This window comes from Balaenoptera borealis (genome assembly GCF_965194805.1).
Source record: "Balaenoptera borealis genome assembly, chromosome: 4".
Classification (NCBI taxonomy): Eukaryota; Metazoa; Chordata; class Mammalia; order Artiodactyla; family Balaenopteridae; genus Balaenoptera; species Balaenoptera borealis.
Window position 1 is genome coordinate 150,416,287 of NC_138861.1, and position 20,241 is coordinate 150,436,527.

The 20,241-nt window shown below is 47.1% G+C and overlaps 1 protein-coding gene across 9 annotated transcripts in view; it reads right to left on the bottom strand.

Moving 5' to 3' along the window:
• PCGF3 (polycomb group ring finger 3) overlaps nucleotides 1-20,241 on the bottom strand; it is a 61,724-nt gene that overhangs the window by 15,125 nt on the left and 26,358 nt on the right. For 7 of the 9 annotated variants that reach the window (XR_014243958.1, XM_082389968.1, XM_082389970.1 and 4 more), the window contains exons 7-9: nucleotides 15,399-15,509; nucleotides 14,422-14,510; nucleotides 5,757-5,894 (exon numbers count right to left, since the gene is read on the bottom strand). Coding sequence is in view for 8 of the 9 variants with exons in the window: in XM_082389968.1 (XP_082246094.1) it covers nucleotides 5,757-5,894; nucleotides 14,422-14,510; nucleotides 15,399-15,509 (338 nt within the window). In the remaining variant the exon portion in view is untranslated. Of the gene's footprint in view, nucleotides 1-5,515; nucleotides 5,617-5,756; nucleotides 5,895-14,421; nucleotides 14,511-15,398; nucleotides 15,510-20,241 lie in introns of those variants that run through there. The other 2 variants (XM_082389971.1, XM_082389972.1) reach the window with 2 other exon arrangements.

The window sequence follows — 20,241 nt, forward strand, 5'->3', positions numbered from 1 at the left end:
TGATTTTTTTTAACATCTTTATTGGAGTATAATTGCTTTACAATGGTGTGTTAGTTTCTGCTTTACAACAAAGTGAATCAGCTATACGTATACATATATCCCCATATCTCCTCCCTCTTGCGTCTCCCTCCCACCCTCCCTACCCCACCCCTCTAGGTGGTCACAAAGCACTGAGCTGATCTCCCTGTGCTATGAGACTGTTTCCCACTAGCTATCTATTTTACATTTGGTAGTATATATATGTCCATGCCACTCTCTCACTTTGTGCCAGCTTACCCTTCCCCCTCCCCGTGTCCTCAAGTCCATTCTCTACGTCTGTGTCTTTATTCCTGTCCTGTCCTGCCCCTAGGTTCATCAGAACCATTTTTTTTTTAAGATTCCATCTATATGTGTTAGCATATGGTATTTGTTTTTCTCTTTCTGACTTACTTCACTCTGTATGACAGACTCTAGGTCCACCCACCTCACTACAAATAACTCAATTTCGTTTCTTTTTATGGCTGAATAATATTCCATGTTATATATGTGCCACATCTTCTTTATCCATTCATCTGTTCATGGACACTTAGGTTGCTTCCATGTCCTGGCTATTGTAAATAGTGCTGCAATGAACATTGTGTTACATGACTCTTTTTGAATTATGGCTTTCTCAGGGTATATGCCCGGTAGTGGGACTGCTAGGTCGTATGGTACTTCTATTTTTAGTTTTTTAAGGAACCTCCATACTGTTCTCCATAGTGGCTGCATCAATGTACATTCCCACCAACAGTGTGAGAGGGTTCCCTTTTCTCCACACCCTCTCTAGCATTTATTGTTTGTAGATTTTTTGATGATGGCCATTCTGACTGGTGTGAGGTGATATCTCACTGTAGTTTTGATTTGCATTTCTCTAATGATTAGTGATGTTGAGCATCCTTTCATGTATTTGTTGGCAATCTGTATATCTTCTTTGGAGAAATGTCTATTTAGATCTTCTGTCCATTTTTGGATTGGGTTGTTTGTTTTTTTGATACTGAGATAATGCATCTGATTTTTCCGTTGACTTTGTATTCTGCTACCTTGCTGAATTAATTTATTAGTTCTGACAGGTTTTTTTTCATGTCTCTGTGTGTGGAATTTTTAGGGTTTTCTACATATAAAATCATATCATCTGCAAACAGAGATAATGTTTTAAATTCTTCTTTTCCAATTTGGATGTGTTTTATTTCTTTTTCTTGTCTAATTTTTCTGGCTAGGATTCCCAGTATTATGTTGACTAGAAAGGGTAAAAGTGGACATCCTTGGCTTGTTCCTTATCTTAGAGAAAAAGCTTTTTACTTTTTCACCACTGAGTATGATATTCATAACAGGTTTTTCATATATGGATTTTATTTTACTTTCATATATGGCTACTATTTCTAGTTTGTTCAGTGTGTTTATCATGAAAGGGTATTGAATTTTGTCAAATGCTTTTTCCGCATCAATTGAGATGATCGTGTGGTTTTTCCTTCACTCTGTTGATGTGGCATATTATATTAATCAATTTTCATATGTTGAACCATCCTTGCATTCCAGAAATAAATCCCACTTGGGCATGGTGTGTAAAACCTTTTAACATACTGAATTCTGTTTGTTAGCATTTTGTTGAGGATATTTGCATCAATGTGCATATGGGATATTGGTCTGTAGTTTTCTTTTCTTGTAGTGTCTTTATTTGGCTTTGTTATCAGGGTTATGCTGGCCTCATGAAATGAGTTGGGAAGTGCTCCCTCCTCTTCGACCTTTTGGAAAAGTTTGAGAAGGATGGGTATTAATTCTTTAAATGTTTGGTAGAATTCAGTGAAGCCATCAGGTCCAGGGCTTTTCTTTGTTGGGAGATTTTTGATTAGTGATTCAATCTTCTTATTAGTTATAGGTCTATTCAGATTTTCCATGTCTTTGTGATTTAGTTTTGATAGGCTTTGTGTTTCTAGGTATTTGTCCATTTCATTTGGTTATCCAATTTGTTGGCATACAATTGTTCATAGTGCTCTCTTATAATCTATTTCTGAAGAATCAGTAGTGATGTCCCTACTTCCATTTCAGATTACATAATTTGAGTCTTCTTTCTTAGTTCATCTAGCTAAAAGTTTGTCAACATTGCTGACCTTTTTGAAGAACCATTGATTTTCTCTATTGTTTTTCTATTCCCTATTTTGTTTATTTCTGTTCTAATCTTTATTATTCTCTTCCTTCTGCTAGCTTTGGGTTTAGCTTACTCTTCTTTTTCTAGTACCCTAAGTTGTAAATTTAGGTTGTTGATTTGAGACCTTCCTTGTCTTTAACGTAAGTGTTTATAGCTATAAATCTCCCCCTTAGCACTGCTTTCACTGTATCCCATTAGTTTTGGTATGTTGTGTTTTTGTTTTTATTCTTCTCTAAGTATTTTCTAATCTCTCTTTGATTTCTTCTTTGATCCGTTGGTTGTTTAAAACGGTGTTGCTTAATTTCCACAATTCTGTGAATTTTCCAGTTTTCCTTTGGTTATTGATTTCTAACTTCATGCCACTGTGGTCTGAGAAGATACTTTGTATAATATGTATCTTTTAAAATCTACTGAGACAATTTGTGTCTGCCCTTCTCTTATAAGGATACTTGTTATTGAATGTAGGGCCCACCTGGATAATAAAGGATGGTCTCTTCATCCCAAGATTCTTTACATGTCTGCAAAAATCTTTTTTTCAACTAAAGTCATATTCACATGTTCTGGGGGTTAGAAGTAGACATATCTTTTGGCTGGGTCACCACTTAACCTACACCACTTAACATACTACAGTCTGCCTTCTGACCCAACAAAATCCACATCCATCCCACATGCAAAACACATTCACCTAACCCCAACATCTCCAAGAGACCCAATCTACTCGAGCATCAACTCCAAATCCCCAAATCTCATCTACACACCATCAGCTCAAAGTCCCTGATCTTATCTTCTAAATCACAGGAATCAGGTATGGGTGAGACTCTGGGTATGATGCCTCCTGGGGCAAATTCCTTTCCAGCTGTGGATCTGCGAAACTAGAAAACACATTATCTGCTTTCCAAATACAAGGCTGGGGCAGGACAGATATTCCTAGTCCAAAAGGGAGACACATTAGAAGGCATAAGGGATCACTAGTCTCAATAAAGTTTGAAATCCAGCAGGGAAAATTCCATGAGGTTTCAAGACCTGAGAACACGTCACTGTGGGTCAGGGTTCTGCTCTCTGGGCCCGTGATGGCTTCACCCTCTGGGCCCCAGGCTCTGCCTTGGAGTCATTCTTCCTTTTTCTTTAGGGGTAGCTCACCTTGGCAGCTGAGCAGCTCTATCAGCCTCTTTCCCGCGTGCAGAATTTTGGAAGTCTGATAGCCTTCTCTCATTTCTTCCTGTCTCTGTCCCCTTCAGCACGAGTTGGTGGTGCTTCTGCTGATAGCACATTCTTAGAAACCCTGTGAGTCTCCCATGTGTGTCAGAGGTCCAGGCTCTGCAGATCTTTCCTGGATAACTCCTCTCTATTCCTCCCATGAGATGGCTGAGCCACCATGAGTCAAACAACTAATCCCTTTAGCAAAAGGCTGAACAGCTACACACTTGGCCTTCTCTCCAGAGCATGTTTTTCTAACAGTCAAACTCCTAATATTACCATCTTTTTGCCATCTGGATAGGCTGTGAATTTTCCAAATCATCAAGTGCTGGTTTCTTTTTGCTTAGCAGTTCCTTCCTGAATTCATCTCTCTCCTCTGACATTTTATTACAGGCAGCAAGAAGAAACCAGACCACGTCTTCAGCACTTCGCTTGAAAATGTCCTCAGCTAAATATCCGTGTTCATCACTTCCAAGTTCTGTTTTCCACACACCGTAGAACACAACTAAGCCAGTTTTCTGCCACTGTGTAGCTAGAATCACTTTTCTTACCATTTCCAATACTATGCTCCTTCTTCCCTTCTGAGCTCTCGTCAGTAGCATCTTTAATATTCCTATTTCTACCAACACTCTGTTTGTGTAACATGTACCTTCAAAGATGACGGGTGCTTTCTCTACCATGCTCCTCGCTTCCTTCTGGGCTATCACCAGAGTCACCTTTAATGACCATATTCATAACAACAGTCTCTTCAAGGCAGTTAGGGTTTTTAAAAATCATGTTTCTCAAAATTCTTCCAACCTTCCAACCTGTGGCACCGCCACATTTTTAGGTATTTGCTACAGCAGCACTCCACTTCCTGGTATTGAAATCTGTTTTGGTTTCCCACGGCAGGTATGCCAACGTACCACAAACCTGGTGGCTTAAAACAACAGGTACTTATTTTCTCACAGATGTGGAGGCCAGAAGTTCAAAATCAAGGTGCCGGCCGGGCTGTGCTCAGTCTGGAGGCTCCAGGGGAGGGTCCTTCCTGCCTCTGCCAGCTTCTGGGGGCTCCAGGCATCCATTGGCTTGTGGCCGCATCGCCCCCATCTCTCGTCTCTGTCCTCACACCATCTTCTCCTCTGTGCGTGTCTCGAATTTCCCTCTGCCTCACTTTTGTGAGGGCACATGTCACTGAATTTAGGGGCAACCCAGATAATCCAGGATTATTTCATCTCAAGATCCTTAACTTCAGCATATCTGAAAACACCCTTTTTCTGGCAAAGACCATGCTTACAGGTTGCGGGGTTGGCTGTGGACACACGTCTTTGCGGGGCCACGTCCAACCCACTGTTCTCTACAGCCCACCTCAGAAGTCGGCCTCATTTCTCCATCCTTGCCACACTACCCTGGCCCGTCTCTCCTGGGACTTCTGCCACAGACTCTCCTCAACTGGTCACTCCTGCTTCCGTCTCAGAACCCCAGCAGCCCATCTGCCTCACAGCCTCAGGGCTGTTCTCATCACAAGCCCCCGGCTTAAGGCCCCCCAGGGCCTCCTCTGACACTTGCTGGTACACAGCCAGCTCCTGCTGACAGCTTATGTCTGAGCAGAAGTGAACGCCCTCGGGAGGGTTCCCCAACGACCCCTAAGCTGATGTGCTCTCTCACCCCTCTGTGCATCGCCCTGCTCTGCACCACTAGGGCACACGTTTTACTTTATTCTCAGCGTTTATTGGAACTGGGAAGTATCTTCTCTATCTACCCACCCGTCCTATCCATCCCCATACACCCATCTATCCGTTTGTGAAACTGAAGAGCAGAACTTCTCTTTGTGGTGAAAATATTTAACATATCTTGGGCTTCCCTGGTGGCACAGTGGTTAAGAATCCACCTGCCAATGCAGGAAACACGGGTTCGAGCCCTGGTCCGGGAAGATCCCACATGCCGTGGAGCAACTAAGCCCGTGCGCCACAACTACTGAGCCTGCGCTCTAGAGCCCGCAAGCCACAACTACTGAGCCCACGTGCCGCAACTACTGAAGCCCGCGCGCCTAGAGCCCGTGCTCCGCAGCAAGAGAAGCCATCGCGGTGAGAAGCCCGCGTGCGACAACAAAGACCCAACACAGCCAAAAATAAACAAATTAATTAAAAAAAAAAAAAAAATTTAACATATCTTGTTGTAGCCCCCTTGGCATTTCCTCTTCTCTTAACAGTGGCTTCCCGTGTTTGTGGGCTCTGGGCCTCCACTGTCTTCACCGCTATTTACTATCACACTATCTGGGGGTAGGCAAAGCAAATTCAGATTTTTTTTTTGATTGAAAATGTCCAAACAGAACCGTAAAAAGCAAACAAACCCAAAGAACTTCAGAAGTATCACTTTTACAAATAAGAAGTGACTCGTTATAGTTTCTATTTACCTCGTTGAAAGACGAGAGGTTGAGTTTTTTGGCAATGAACTTCTTTAGGTGCAGGACTGTGGCCTGGGCTGAGCAGCGGATCCATTTCCGTTTCAAGCCCCGCAGTTTGCTGCTGTTGCATTCCAGACAGATGCTCACCTTCAAGAGAAAGGACACAGCTGGGCAAGCTCATCAAGGGGGATCCTACTGGGCTACTCACTGGAGGCTTTCTTAGATATCTACTGATTCCATTAAATCTAAGAATGCTGACTTTTTTGAAATCATAAATCCGTTTTGACCTAAACACCGTAGAAAAAGAATTTTACTTTAATCATTTTACATACACTGTGTTAAAATCTGTTTACTATTTGCCATTTTGTGAAATAAAAATCTAACACTATTAATTCTGTCTTATTAGCACAGTACTTTAAAGTAAACCCGAGAATTATTTATTTATTGTGGCAGTATGTGCTGGCCTCAGAGTTAAACCGACAAAGACTGGAATCCTGTTCTAAAAGCTTCTGGCCGATGGGACACACACGCGTCTCCCCAGAGGCTGTGCTAAGTGCTCTGCAGAATGACAAGGAAAGACACGCCACACACATGGCAGGCACCACGGACCCTTCACCGAGGAAGGTCTACAAAGGAGGCACATTACGCTCAGCCTTGGAGAAGACAGCAAACTCACTAGAGAACAGAGCACTCTGAGCAAAGGCACAAAGTCTGAAGCTCACAGTTCTATTCTGGAAGATCAAGAGTTCAGTGGGATTAGAGTACTCAGTGTGTGACAAGGAACTTCAAGACAACAGACTAAGTAAAAGTGATTCTAGGATCAGGTGGTGCCTGGCAGATGCAGAAGGGAATCTGCTGAGGAGGGACAGCCCTGGCCACAGTTGAGAAAGTCCCACCTTTAGACACCTCACCTCACCTCACTCACGGGCAAGTAATTCTCTAGCAACAGCCACAAAAAATGGCACAAGCAGACCCCAAAAATTCAGACAAAAGAATTAACAAAGGAATTAACTGAAATATGTATGTCTAAAATTACTAGAGGTATGAAAGAAGGAATTAAAAACATAACACACTAAGAATAAAGAACAGGCAGGTATAAAAGATAACCAAATGTAACTTCTAAAAATAAAAAACCTATTCACTTAAATTAAAAATTCAATGCATGGTCAAATCACAGATTAGTCTCAGCTGAAGGCAGATCAATTTGAACAAATTATACAAAAGAAGTATAGAGACAAAGATATCAATTAAAATAAGAAAACAAAAGAAAGGTAAGAGACGTGAAGACAGATCAAAGAGTCTAACAGACACATCACAAGAGTTCCAGAGGATAGAAGAGAAAATAAGGGAAAGGCAAAATTTGAGAAATAATGACTAAGGATCCCCCCAAACGATGAAAGACATAAGTCCTCAAATTCAGGAAGCAAAAGAACCCAAAACAAAGGAAGTAAGAGGAAACCTGCACCCAGACAGACATGGCGACCCCTCAGAACACAGTGGGCCAAGGCCCAGGGCAACCACAGAGGTGGGCCCACAGGCAGGGCTGGCGCTCACGCCACTGAGCCCAGACACTGAGCCGACAGGAAGGAAGAGCTAAATTATCATTCAGAGTGGAAATGAATAAAGTCATCTGCAAACGAAAACAGAACATAAGTAGGAGAAGATGTAGCTCAGGAAGAAAAAGGCTGAAGTGGACAGACTGGCTGGGGTTTAGGAGGTGCCCAGGCCGCAGGCAAGCTCTGGTGCTGTTTAGGAGGGACAGGAAGAGACTCATTAATTCTGGACTTCTAAAAAATGCATTCATTTTAGAATTTCATTAGCACTAAAATAATAAAAATAGGACATATAACCTGCTAATCAGAGGCAAAAAAGAGATTAAATAAAATTTATTAATTCTACAGAAGGGACTCAAGGGAGGGGGCATAAAAAGTATAAATGGAAAGCACAAACTAAAGCAGAAATAAACCCAACTTTACTAGCAATCGTGGTAAATGTAAAATAACTTGCCAGTTAAATAAATTTTCTGATTTGATTTTTAAAAACCCCCCAGCTCTCTGCTGTAAAAAGTGTCACATTTAAGAAAGATGTTAAAAAAACTGAAAATACTAGGCAAATATCAGCCAAAAAGAAAACAGACAGACCTGTATTATTACATAAAACAAATTTCTTAATAAGAAAATACTCCCTAAGGATGGGAAACATTTCTAAAATTGAATGCACCTAATAACAAAATTAAGTTGACAGAATGATGAGAACTAAAGTCCCCAGCGTAGCGGGGATTTCAGAGTCTCTGTCAGGGATGCTGAATTCTGCCGGCCTCAGGCACATGGACCAGATGGGCGTCTGTGTCCAGGCCCAAAGCAACAGGCACAAGACCCCAGCAGCAACCAACCGCACACAGAACCCTAAACTCAGCACCGGTAGCTGTGTGTGCACGGGCAGGGCCGCCGGCTGCACTCCTGCACCCCAGCCGGAGAGGCCTCGTGCCCATCAGAGGTGCTGACCAGGTAAAGAGGGCACAGGCTCCCCAAGTATGGGCATGTCACCCGACGAGGAGGCTCAGTTTGTGTGAACGCAGGAGCGACCACAGAGTGTGGCCTACGTGGGGGAACTCAGGACTGTGACACGTTTAAACCTTTCACACAGTGTTAACCTCTGGACTGTATGAATGTATTACCTATTTAAACGCACCAAGATAAAGGATGCTTGTAAGTTTTGAACCGCTTCACTGTGGTATAATGTACGTGTATCTGTTTTAAGTATACCATTCAGTAATTTGTAGTAAATTCAGAGAGCTGGGCAGCCGTCACCACCATCCAGTCTGAGGTCGGTCCCATCAGCTCATAAAGACTCTCGGAGCCTTGGCGGTCAACCCCGCCCCACCCCAGGCGGCCACCCCTCGGCCTGTGTCTGTGGACCGGCCTCTCCTGGATGGGCTATAGATGGGATCATACAAGACACAGTCTTCCCGTCTGACTTTCCTCACACAGTAAAGCGGTGGGAGACTCAGGTGCACGGCAGCACCTTGCACCGCTGACCAGTTCCCACTTCTCCACATCCCCGTCAACGCATGTTAGTGGCTGTCCTTTTGATTGTAGCCATCCTGGTGAGTGTAAAATGCTACTTCATTATGCTTTTAATTGGAATTTCCCTAATGACTAAAGTTGTTGAACATCATTTCACATGACTATTAACCATTTGTAATTCTTCTTTGGTGAAATGTCTACTGAAATCTTTTGCCTATTTCTTAATTGGATTGTTTATCTTCTTATTGAGTTATAAGAGTTATATATTATAGATACAAGTCCTTTTCAGAAATGTGATTTGCCAATATTTTCTCCCAGTCTGTGGCCTTTTAAAATTTTCTTAATAGTGTCTTTTGAAGAGCAGCAATTCTTTTTTTTTTTCTTTTTTTGGTGGCACTGCCATTAGTCCCCTGACCAGGGACTGAACATGGGCCCTCGGCAGTGAGAGCGCGGACTCCGAACCACTGGACCACAGGGAGGTCCCAAGAGCAGCAGTTCTTTTTTTTCTTTCTCCAAGTGCTGTTTGCTTTCATGTTCTATTTGTCTTATTCTCTGGCCCCACCATGCGGCATGCAGGATGTTAGCTCCCCGATCAGGGATCAAACCCACACCCCCTGCAGTGGAAGTGTGGAGTCCTAACCACTGGACTGCCAGGCAAGTCCCAAGAGCAGCAGTTCTTAATTTGATGAAGTCAATTTATCAATTTTATTTCCTGAGTTGTGTTCTTGGTTTTGGATCTGAGAACTACAGGCCTAACCCAAGGCCCTAAACAGTTTCTCTCATGTTTTCCTATAAAAGTTTTCAAGTTTTAGCTCTTATATATATATTTTAATCAATTTACTTATTTTATTTTATTTATTTCATCTTTGGCTGCGTTGGGTCCCGGCTGCAGTGCGCGGGCTTCTCGTTGCGGTGGCTCCCGTTGCGCAGCACGGGCTCCAGGCGCGCGGGCTTCAGCAGCCGCGGCAAGGGGCCTCAGCAGCTGTGGCTCGCGGGCTCTAGAGTGCAGGCTCAGTAGTCGTGGCGCACGGGCCCAGCTGCTCTGTGGCATGTGGGATCCTCCCGGACTAGGGCTCGAACCCGTGTGCCCTGCACTGGCAGGCAGATTCCTAACCACTGCACCACCAGGGAAGCCCGAGCTCTTATACTTTGAGTTAACTTTCGTATGTGGTGTGAGGCAAGGCACAAATGAACCTTTCTCCAACTGTCCCAGCACCATTTGAAGAAGACACTATCCTTTCCCCAGTGAAGGGCAGTGGCACCTGTGCTGAAAACCAAATGACCCTAAATCTAAGGGCTTATTTCTAGACTCCAGAATTGGTTCTATTGACTTAAAAGTCTACCTTAACGCCTATAACAAACGTCTTGATTACTGTAGCTTTTTAGTAAGATTTGATGTTCTAAATTTTCAATGCATGCTTTAAAAAGTAACGAGTGGGTCAAAAAGAAATCACAATGAACATTTCAAAATATTTAGAACCAAATAGTATAATGGAAACTATACGAATATTCAACTCAAGAAAGGAGAGAAAGAACACGAGGGAATGTAGAAAACAGCAGAAGGAAGGAACGACTGGCAGAAGAGAACGTGGTTCAGCCTCTGGCAACGACGACCAAGAAAGCGGGAGGCATGCTGTGATGCCAGGGAGAGAGACGGAGAAATAGGGGCACAGGTGGCAAGGCCCGAAGACAAGCAAAGAATTCTAGGAACCGTTTCATGCCCCAAACGTTGAAAACCTAAGTCCAAGCAGAAAGTTTCCTAGAAAAAATATAACTGATCAAATGAACTAAAAAAGAAACAGAAGATGTGAGTAGGATTAAAATCATTAAGGAAATTTAATTTGTACTGATAGTTAAAAATCTTCCTACCCCTCTCCAAAAGAATTAACCAAGATCTGATGGCTTTATATAGGAAGTTTAACCAAAACATTCAACAAAACTGATGCTCTTAATCTCATACAAACTTTCCTAGAGAATAAAAATGGGAAAAGAGAGCCTATCCCCAGCTCTGAGACTTACTACCTTGATACCAAAACTAAACAAACGCACATGAAAAAGGTGTAGGCCAATTCCTGCAAAATGATTGAGAAAAGGTCAAAACACCCAACACACAGGTCCATGAACACAACAAGTGATCTGCACGTAAAGGAACCCAGAGAGCCGCAGCCCCTCCCCAGGAGCTGGAGATGGTCAGGAAACAGACCCGCAGAACCAGGGAGTCTGGCATGGGCAGCGCGGGGAGGACGTGCCCAGGGAGCCTGGCGCCAGCACCCAGGAGTCCGCGAGGGTTGGAGTATTCAGAACATCAGACAGAACAGTGAAATCCTCATCCTGCGGCGTGTGCTACGCACACGACACAGGACTCACTGCCGGTCCTACAGCTGTTCCGTGTCACACGGCACCTCCAGGAAGCGGCTACATGACGCACCTCAAAAAACCTCAAAAGTATAATTTTACCTGAGAAAAGGGAGCCGCACAGAGACACCTGTTCTCGGGCTCTGTGGTTTGTGGCTACGTCATAAACATGAAGATTCAGGACCCTGCTCGGTAAACAGTCTCTGTAGAGCCCAGCAAGTCCCGCGGTTGCTTCCTAACCCATCCCGGGCTGAGCGCTCGGCGCCCTGTGCCACGCGCTGCCCACGCGCCTGGCAGGCCCTGCTCCCCGGCCTCGTCTGACCACCCTGCTCCAGGCCTGGCCCACCCTCTCCCCTCCTCTGCTCCCCACGCCTGGAGCCCCTGGCGCGCCCCCGCCCCGTGGCTCCAAGGGTCCCGACCCCAGGGCGCCTCAGCCCCACGGGGCAGGGGTCCTCGCGGGCAGCGCATCCTGGGGGAGGGCAGGCCGGGCGCCGACCGACCGGGCGCCCCCCTCCTGGCGGCAGGACACCTGATTCCCAAGGGAGCCGCGGGGCGGGCGGCAGGGACACTGCCGAACAGGCGGCTGAACAGACCCCCTTTGAGCCCCACCGTGGATGAAGCCACCGGAAGGACAGAGTGCCCTGCAAGGAACAGGACCGGGACAGCCAGGAGCAGATAAGCCGACAGGGTCCTGATGCCAGAGAGGAGGCGGGGTGACGGCAGCAGGTGGGGGGGGGCGACCCCACCCTCGAAACTGCCTGTGTAATCAACAGCAACCCACCCCCCGCACAGGCTGAGGAGGAAGGAGCTGGCCCTGCCTGGCGGGCCTGCAGCTGCCCTGGAGGAGGGAGGGGCAGACTCTCGGGAGGAGCGTCCTAGAACTGAAGTAACAACAGAACAACTTATTTGAAAAAGAGAAGAACAGCTGTGAAGGGGCCTGAAGTTGAAGCCCGGGGGCTCAGGGTCCCAGAAGGCAGCGCAGAGAGCGGGGTTCCCCGAGTGGGAGGAGAAGGTGGGACGCCAGACACAGGATGGTAGCAGAGACGGGCTCCCGAAACCCTGACCTCCCAGGGACAGAGATCCCGCCAAGCTCCGAACGGGGGAAACAGCGCGCTCCTGAGGAAGGGGAACGTCGGAGGAAACGAACGTTCCGGTTACCGGAAGCCACCTGGTGACAGCACGCGGCTCAGAGCAGTGACAGACCAGGTGCGCGGCGCTCGGCCTGGCACTGACTCTCGCCCCACAGCGACACAGCAGGGCCCGCCCCCCGGGCAGGCTGCTGGCTCTTGAAAGCAACTGATCAAAGAGACAAATCTTCGGCATGTTCGGGGTAAAAAAGAAAAGGGAAAAATTAGGAACGATAAACACAGACACTGGAGGTTAAAAACTGACGGAGCAGGGGTTGAGCGAGAGGGCCCTCCCTGTGCCTGGAGGGGCCGGGCCGGCGGCTCTGACCCCAGATCCCGGCGGGGCCTCCAAGCCCAACAAGAGGTAACTCGTCAGAGCCCAGGAGAGGGGACACGCGGGCCCCAGAGGGGTGCCCTTCACCCCAGTGTTTATTCTTCTCTCCATTCACGTGAAACGTATCTGAGCACACCCAGCATTCCACACAGACGTGCTTCTACTCCTGTGATGCTCGTGGCAATGTTTTAACAACACAGAAGCATATAAACTGGAAAATTAAGGTTCCGTTATTCCACTCTTATACCCAAACCACACTATTTAATTATGTCTTTAATAAATATAAGTGTACACATACACACGTTTTACTTATTAAATATATATATACTGACTAGAATATATATATATAGATAGGTAGATAAAAGCAGACCTTGCTTTATTGTGCTTCGCAGATACTGTGTTTTTTATGAACTGAAGGTTTGTGGCAGCCCTGCGTTGTCAGATGATGATTACCAATTTTTAGCAATAAAATATCTTTTAATTAAGCAATGTACGTTGCTTTTTAGACATGACGAAACTGCACACTAAATATACTACCGCACAGTGGAAACATAACTTTTATATGCACTGGGAAACCCCCAAAATCCACAACCTGTTTTATTACAGTGGTCTGGCACCGAACCACAGTGTCTCCCGAGGTGTCTGTCTGTGTAAACACGTGTGTGGGTAGCTATGCTACATATATACCCTGATACAGCCAATACCCCTACGTTTTCATGGCCATTCCCGAGCTTTTCCTCTCCCACATGAGGCTCAGAAGCAGCTGGTTAAATTCCTATTTATAATAAATGGTTAAAATCACAACCACTGAGATTAATCTGGGGAGAACTCACATCTTAACATCAACCTTCCATCCAGAAACATCCAACTCTTCAGCTTTCTCTTATGTTCTTCCATAAGAAGAACGTGTCTTTGTTTCAGCCTCACACATTTCTCGTTAGGCGGCCTCAGCGTTTTTATTAGTTATGTGAACAAGGCCGCCCACAGCGTCTGAGTATGACACACTGGTCCCATCACCCAAACGAGCAGTTTCCCTGCGCTGTCCGAGGTGCCACGTCACAAGACGAGTAATCTGAGAGCCATGGCACACCCGGCTCACGTTCTCCCCATCTCCTAACTGTTCGGGCTGGATCCCCCAACTCATGCTGAGTGACAGCTGAGAAGGGACATTTTCTTGTTCTGACACTAATGAGACAACTCGGTTCCATCATCAAGTGTGACAACGGCCGTAGCTATCGAGTCAAGGTACTCCAATAAAAAGATCCATAGACATGGATACGGGATTTTATCAAACTCTTATAGCAGCACTGTGATGATTTAGTTTTCCTTTTCTAATCTGATAAGGTAGTAAGTGACATATGAATAGCGCCCTCAAGGTTACATTCTCACCTTATTTTGCATGGAAGATGCCTGCCCCACATTCTCCACATGACAACCCAGGGTTGGGGTCGGGGGGAGCTGAAGATACCCACGGGGGGTGGAGGCTGAACTTTAAACTTTTTATACCTAAAATGTTCTACAGTGAGTATGCGTTACTTTGGCAATTAAAAAAAGAAGGAAATGGGAATTCCCTGGCAGTCCAGTGGTTAGGATTTGGTGCTCTCCCTGCCGAAGGCCCGGGTTCGATCCCTGGTCTGGTCGGGGAACTAAGATCCCGCAAGCCACGTGGCATGGCCAAAAAAAAGGAAAAAAGGTAAGCAAAGGAAGGAACTGGAAGGAAAAACTAAGAAAGCTGCCGACACTGTAACATGTGTACTGCCTGCTGCGCTCGGCCTGCTCCTCTGTCAACGAGAAAGCGCCCGCGGGAGGCTGGGGGCCGAGGCCGCGCCCACCTGCTCGTCGCTCCTGTGGTAGTCGCCGTCCTCCTCCTGCTTCTCCTCGGCCGCTTCTTTGTTCGAACTGTCATCCGCTTTGGTTTCTCCTTTTAGCAAAAACAGAAAATACTGGGTCATGAATCCAAAGCGTTAAACCATTGTTTTTTAACTCTACCGTACACTCAAATGCTACAAAAACCCACGGTATTAAGAGTTTGCACACGTGAGAGTCGGGGGAGCGCTGCTCTCCACGGTGCTTTACGTGCTGCGCCCTCGGGGCCAACGGCACGTGCCCAGGCAGAGGCGCCCCGCCAGCCCAGCACCACCGACGCCTCGCGCCTCAACTACGCCAGGCAGCGAGCCATCCCCGAACTCTCACTGTTCCAGCACGGCTTTAAATGTTAAGACCCCACCTAGGGAAAGGCGGGATTCCTGGCTCCCTAGCTGCCTCTTGGCCTCGCCTCCCCGGGGGCCCCGAGCTCACACCGTCTGCAGCCCCCGCTTCCCCAGGCCGACAGCCAAGCCTCTCCCTCCTGCTCACATTGTTAGAAATGCACACGGCGGACTAAAGGGGCTTCGGAATCTGTGTGGTCCACGGCGTCAAAGATTCAAATAAGTTGTTATGATATGTACAGATTCTAAAGCACCATTAATTTTACGTCAAAGCCAAAGTGGAGTTTGGCCATTCTGCAAGAAAACAGACAAAGCCGGGAGAAGAGCCCTGGGAGGCCCGCCGTCCGCATGCCCGTGCCCCCTCCACACCCCACCTCCAGGCACCTTCGGGTACCCCCTCAGGTTTCCTCTCGCTGGCCCACCACGTAACCCCTCGGTCGGAGACCACATTTCTCAGCACCACCTGCTACCGTCAGCACCAAGTGACGCTGACACCTGCCCACACCTCTGTCAAGAACCTGTGTGGCGGGGAGCGGGGGGAGTGGGAGGGACACAAGTGGCTCTTAGCAAAAGGTCTAGTAAATAAAACCCAGCTCACTCACCATTTCGATGGGAATCTAGGTGCTGTTTTGCAGAACAGGTCTCCCCCTTGACGTCTCCAGGCACTTCCAGGCCTAATTTGTGGTAGAATTCCCTCTGTTTTCTCATTTCCGCTATTAAAAATTAATACATAATCCTTAATCTTAAGTAGGCAGTGGATCACATTAAAATTCTGCTCACAAATATCACATGAAGAAAACTGAAGGTTTGGATTAAAAGTCTGAAGGCTTCTACTCGTGAGAAAATAACAGCTTTGGACCGTGCCCCCTCAAATTTTGGAGCAGCTGCCAGCTGTGGGCCGTGGGACGCGTCCCGGCGTGGGGCCTGAGCCCCCCAAGTGGAGGTGCTGCTGGTTCTCTGGACGCGCGTTCACAGCCCCGCGGGCCCCTCCCAGGCAGGGCTGCCGTCCCCACCCCTGCTGTGGCCGCCCGTAGGCGTGCCCGACGGGGGGAAACCAGTACCCCTTGGTGTCTGCGGCTGGCGGTCACAGCTCGCTGAGTCCTGGAGGCACGGAGCCGCCCACCACAGGGGAAGGGTCCCTACTGAATGGGGGCGACGGGCACCACGCGGCCTCCCGCCCTGGCCGTCGGCCTCCGGCCACTGAGTGGGGACGGGGCCAGGCGGCGAGAGGACAGCTGGTCCAGGCTGGACCCTCGCACGTTCCTGGGAAGGGCCGACTCTGTGACACAAGGTAGCTACTGACATACAGCTCACATGCACGTAACGAAGCAGCGGTCACTGCCCAGGGCCACACGGGAGGTAGCAAAGGAAATTTAAACCCAAGCTGCTCAAACCAATAACGTATAAGTCACGCTGTGAAAAATATTTATGTGCAGGTGACCAAGGAAAGCTCAGTGGCACTTTTCGCCTGCACGTCTGTCTCGCCTAAACACCACGAGCTCCGCGAGGGCCAGGAACATGCCTTGGTCACGTCCTGGACCCACACAGACATTCCAAACTATCTGATTGTGCAGCAAAAAATAAGTGTGAGGCAGCGGACTCGGACGGAAAGAGGGACGCCTCTCAGAACTGAACTGGTGGGCGCAGGCCAGCCCAGAGCCGGCGGCGTTGGAACCAAAGACGGCGAAACCACGAGTCTGGAAAGTCTGGGATCAGCTTGAAAGCAAACATTTCCCTTAAACAGTCACATAAATGCCGGCAGAGGAATGGAGGCCTGAAACGCACTGCTGGTGGTGGGAGCCCGTTCCCATCTGTCTTTCAGGGAGGGCGGGGTCTGCAGGTAACAGCCCCACTGGTCAACGCGAAGAGGGACTCCTCACCTGACGGGTGACAGGATGCAGCTTCACACATGGGCAGACACTGCACTTGGAACGCAGGGAGGGTCTGTGGCCGCCCCGCGTCAAGCGAGTCTGTCGGCACCTTTTTCCAACAGCATCTGCTCCCTTTGGGTCTCTGGGTCCCGTTTTGGTAATTCTCGCAATACGTCAAACTTTTCCATTATTGTTTTATTTGTTATGGTCTCTGTGATCAGTGATCTTTGATATTACTACTTTAATTGTTACTTTTGTTTTGTGTTTTTAATTAAAAGATGTATATTGTTTTTTAGGCATAATGCTATTACACATTTAATAGACCACAGTACAGTGTAAACATAACTTTTTTATATGCACTTTTATATAATTGTGCGATTCACTTTATTGCGATATTCGCTTTACTGCGACAGTCTGAAACCGAACCTGTGGTATTTCCAAGGTCTGCCTGTACCTGGTTTTAATTTCCATTTCTTTAATTTTCACCTATAAGAATGAAAAAGGATTGAAAAATAACAATACTCAATGTCAGATATACACAGGTGTAGAAATGTCAATTGGGATAACTTTTCAGGAAAGTACCTCGGCATATATATAAAAAATATTTAAAAACTTAACTGCTGACCCAAAAGTCCCTACTGCTAGTAATCTATCCCAAGGAAATAACCAGGCAAGGGCATAAGGAGATAAAACCTTATTTGCAACACTGAAGTATCAGAAACAACCTAAATGCTAAGTGTCTGACAATGTGGGCTGGGCCAATCAGAAGAGCTGATCCCCTGGGGCTTCCCTGGTGGCACAGTGGTTGAGAATCTCCCTCCCCGGGGCTTCCCTGGTGGCACAGTGGTTGAGAATCCCCCTCCCCAGGGCTTCCCTGGTGGCGCAGTGGTTGAGAATCCGCCTGCCAATGCAGGGGACGTGGGTTCGAGCCCTGGTCCAGGAGGATCCCACATGCCGCGGAGCAACTAAGCCCGTGCGTCACAACTACTGAGCCTGCACTCTAGAGCTCGCAAGCCACAACTACGGAGCCCGAGTACCACAACTACTGAAGCCCACACACCTAGAGCCCGTGCTCCACAACAAGAGAAGCCACTGCAATGAGAAGCCCCCGCTCGCCACAACTAGAGAAAGCCCACGCACAGCAACAAAGACCCAATGCAGCCAAAAATTAAATAAATAAAATGAAATTTATTAAAAAAAAAAAAAAAAAAAAAAAAGAAGAGCCGACTCCCTGCCAGCCTCATTCCGTCCCAGCAGACATTTCCAGACAGGGCCACAGAGCCTCAGAACCCTTCTCAACACCACACTGGAGATACCACCACCATCCACTACTGACAGCTGACATGCAAGATAAATCTAACTTATCTGCTACGCTGGGGTAAGAGAGTGGGCCATTTACTCAGTGAATACTTTGCAGCCAACAGGAAAGATGACAGAGATCATATTTATGGATGTGGGGCAGCTCTACAACCAACTGTTATGAGAACATTATAGACAGAACATGACCCCATTTTTGGGTGAAAGTTATGATAGTGGTATGGCTAGGACGCCGTGAGTTCAGGGGAGGGAGGAAAGGCTTATAAAAAGTAACACTGCCCTGGGCACATGTATTTCACTGCACCACAAACCTCGGGATTATCACAACAGATGCAGAAGAAGCATCTGATGGAATCCAACATCCACCCGACACACAGTGGCCGCGCCTGATGAAGGGCATGCGGGAGCCTGCAGCCGACTTCAGGCTTGCGGGTCAGAGACTGAACACCTCCCCGGGATCAGGAACAGGAAGGATTCCACATCACAGAGTTCTAGCCCAGGGCTGGCAGACGCTGCTGTGAGGGACAGACAGTAAATATTTGGGGCTCTGTAAGCTAAACATCAAAACTGAGATATTTTATCAGTACTTACATAACAGAAGAGAGAACAGAATTTTTATTGAGGAAACTGAAATAGATATATATTCAATACAATATGTACATAGGCATACATATCGGGTGCATTGCTGCCATTATTATTTTGAACAAACTGTTATCTATCAGATAAATGAAGAATAAGAAAATTAAGCGTCTTCATTTTACTTTCACTTATTTCTTCTTTGATGCTCTTCCTTTCCTTAGTAGATCTGAGTTTCCGACTTTATCATTTTCCTTCTTTCTAAAGAACTTCTTTTAACAACATTTCTAGAAGGCAGGTTTACTGGCAACAAATTCTCCCAATTTCTCTTTGTCTGAGAAAGTCTTTATTTCTCCTCACTTCTGGAGGATAATTTCTCAGGGTACAGAATCCTGGGCTGCTGGTTTTTCTCTCAACGCTGTAAATATCTCACTTCACTCTTTGCTTGCATGGTTTCTAAGGAGAGGTCAGATGTAATTCTTATCTCAGTTCCCCTGTAGGTAAAGTGTCCCCCTCCCCTCCCACCCCCCCAGCTCCTTTGGGATTTTTTTCTTTATCTTTGATTTTCTCTTAAGTTGAAACCGACATGCCCAGGTGTAGTTTTTCCAGCATTTGTCCTGCTGGGTGTTCTCTGGGCTTCCTGGATCTGTGGTTTGGTGTCTGACATTGATTTGGGAAAATTCTCAGTTAAAATGTTTCAGTATTTCTTCTGTTCTTCTCTGTCTTTTTCTTCTGGATTCCCCATTATGTTACACCTTCTAACCCCACAGGCCTTAGATGTTTTGTTCTGTTCTTTTCAGCCTTTTCTCTTCGCTTTTCGGTTTTCAGGGACTCTGTTGAGATGTCCTCTCACTCAGAGGTTCCTTCCTCAGCCGTGTCCAGTCTAATCAGCCCATCAAAGGCAACCTTCACTTCTGCTGCAGGGCTCTGATCTCTGGCGTTTCTTTTTGGTTCTTCCTTAGGATTTCCACCTCTCTGCTCACATTCCCCATATGTCCTGCATGCTGTCTACTTTTTCATTAGAGCCCTCAGCACATTGACCACAGTGTCTTAAGTCCCGGTCTGATAATTCCAACATCCCTGCCACATCTGTTTCTGATACGTGTTCTGTCTCTTTAGATTCTGTTTTTTGCCTTTTAGTATGACTCATAGTATTTTTCTTGTTAGCTGGACATGATACTGGGTAAAAGGTACTGCTGTAAATAGGCCTCAGTGCTGTGGTGGTGAGGTGTTGGGGAGGGGACATCCTACAGCCTTGGTGAGGGTTGTCCTTGGTGAGCTTGGGCCTCTGGACTGTGAACTTCGCTTGTGCTTCTCAGGTTTTCCTCCCCACTCGGGTGGAGTTGGGTCTTTCCTGCCCCCAGGCCAGTTTTGCTCTGATAATAGTCCAGCAGACAACGTTGTGGTAACTGGGTCCCCGGAGGTCAGGTCTTCCTCAGACGTACACGGGGCTCGGGGCACTTCTTTCCCCTCCCCTGCTGGGGGAACCTGGTCGAGTTCCTGGAGGCGAACCTCACAGCATCGCAAGGCCCGCTGTGACAGCCCCCGGGCAGGTCTCAACTCTTGGACTTGTCCACCAGGAGCCTCAGCGACCCCTCAGTCACAGGTCAGGCTCTCCTGTCCAGGCTCTGCTTCCTGGGCGTTTCCAGTCCTTAGTCTGCGGCAGGCAGCCGTGTGCCCC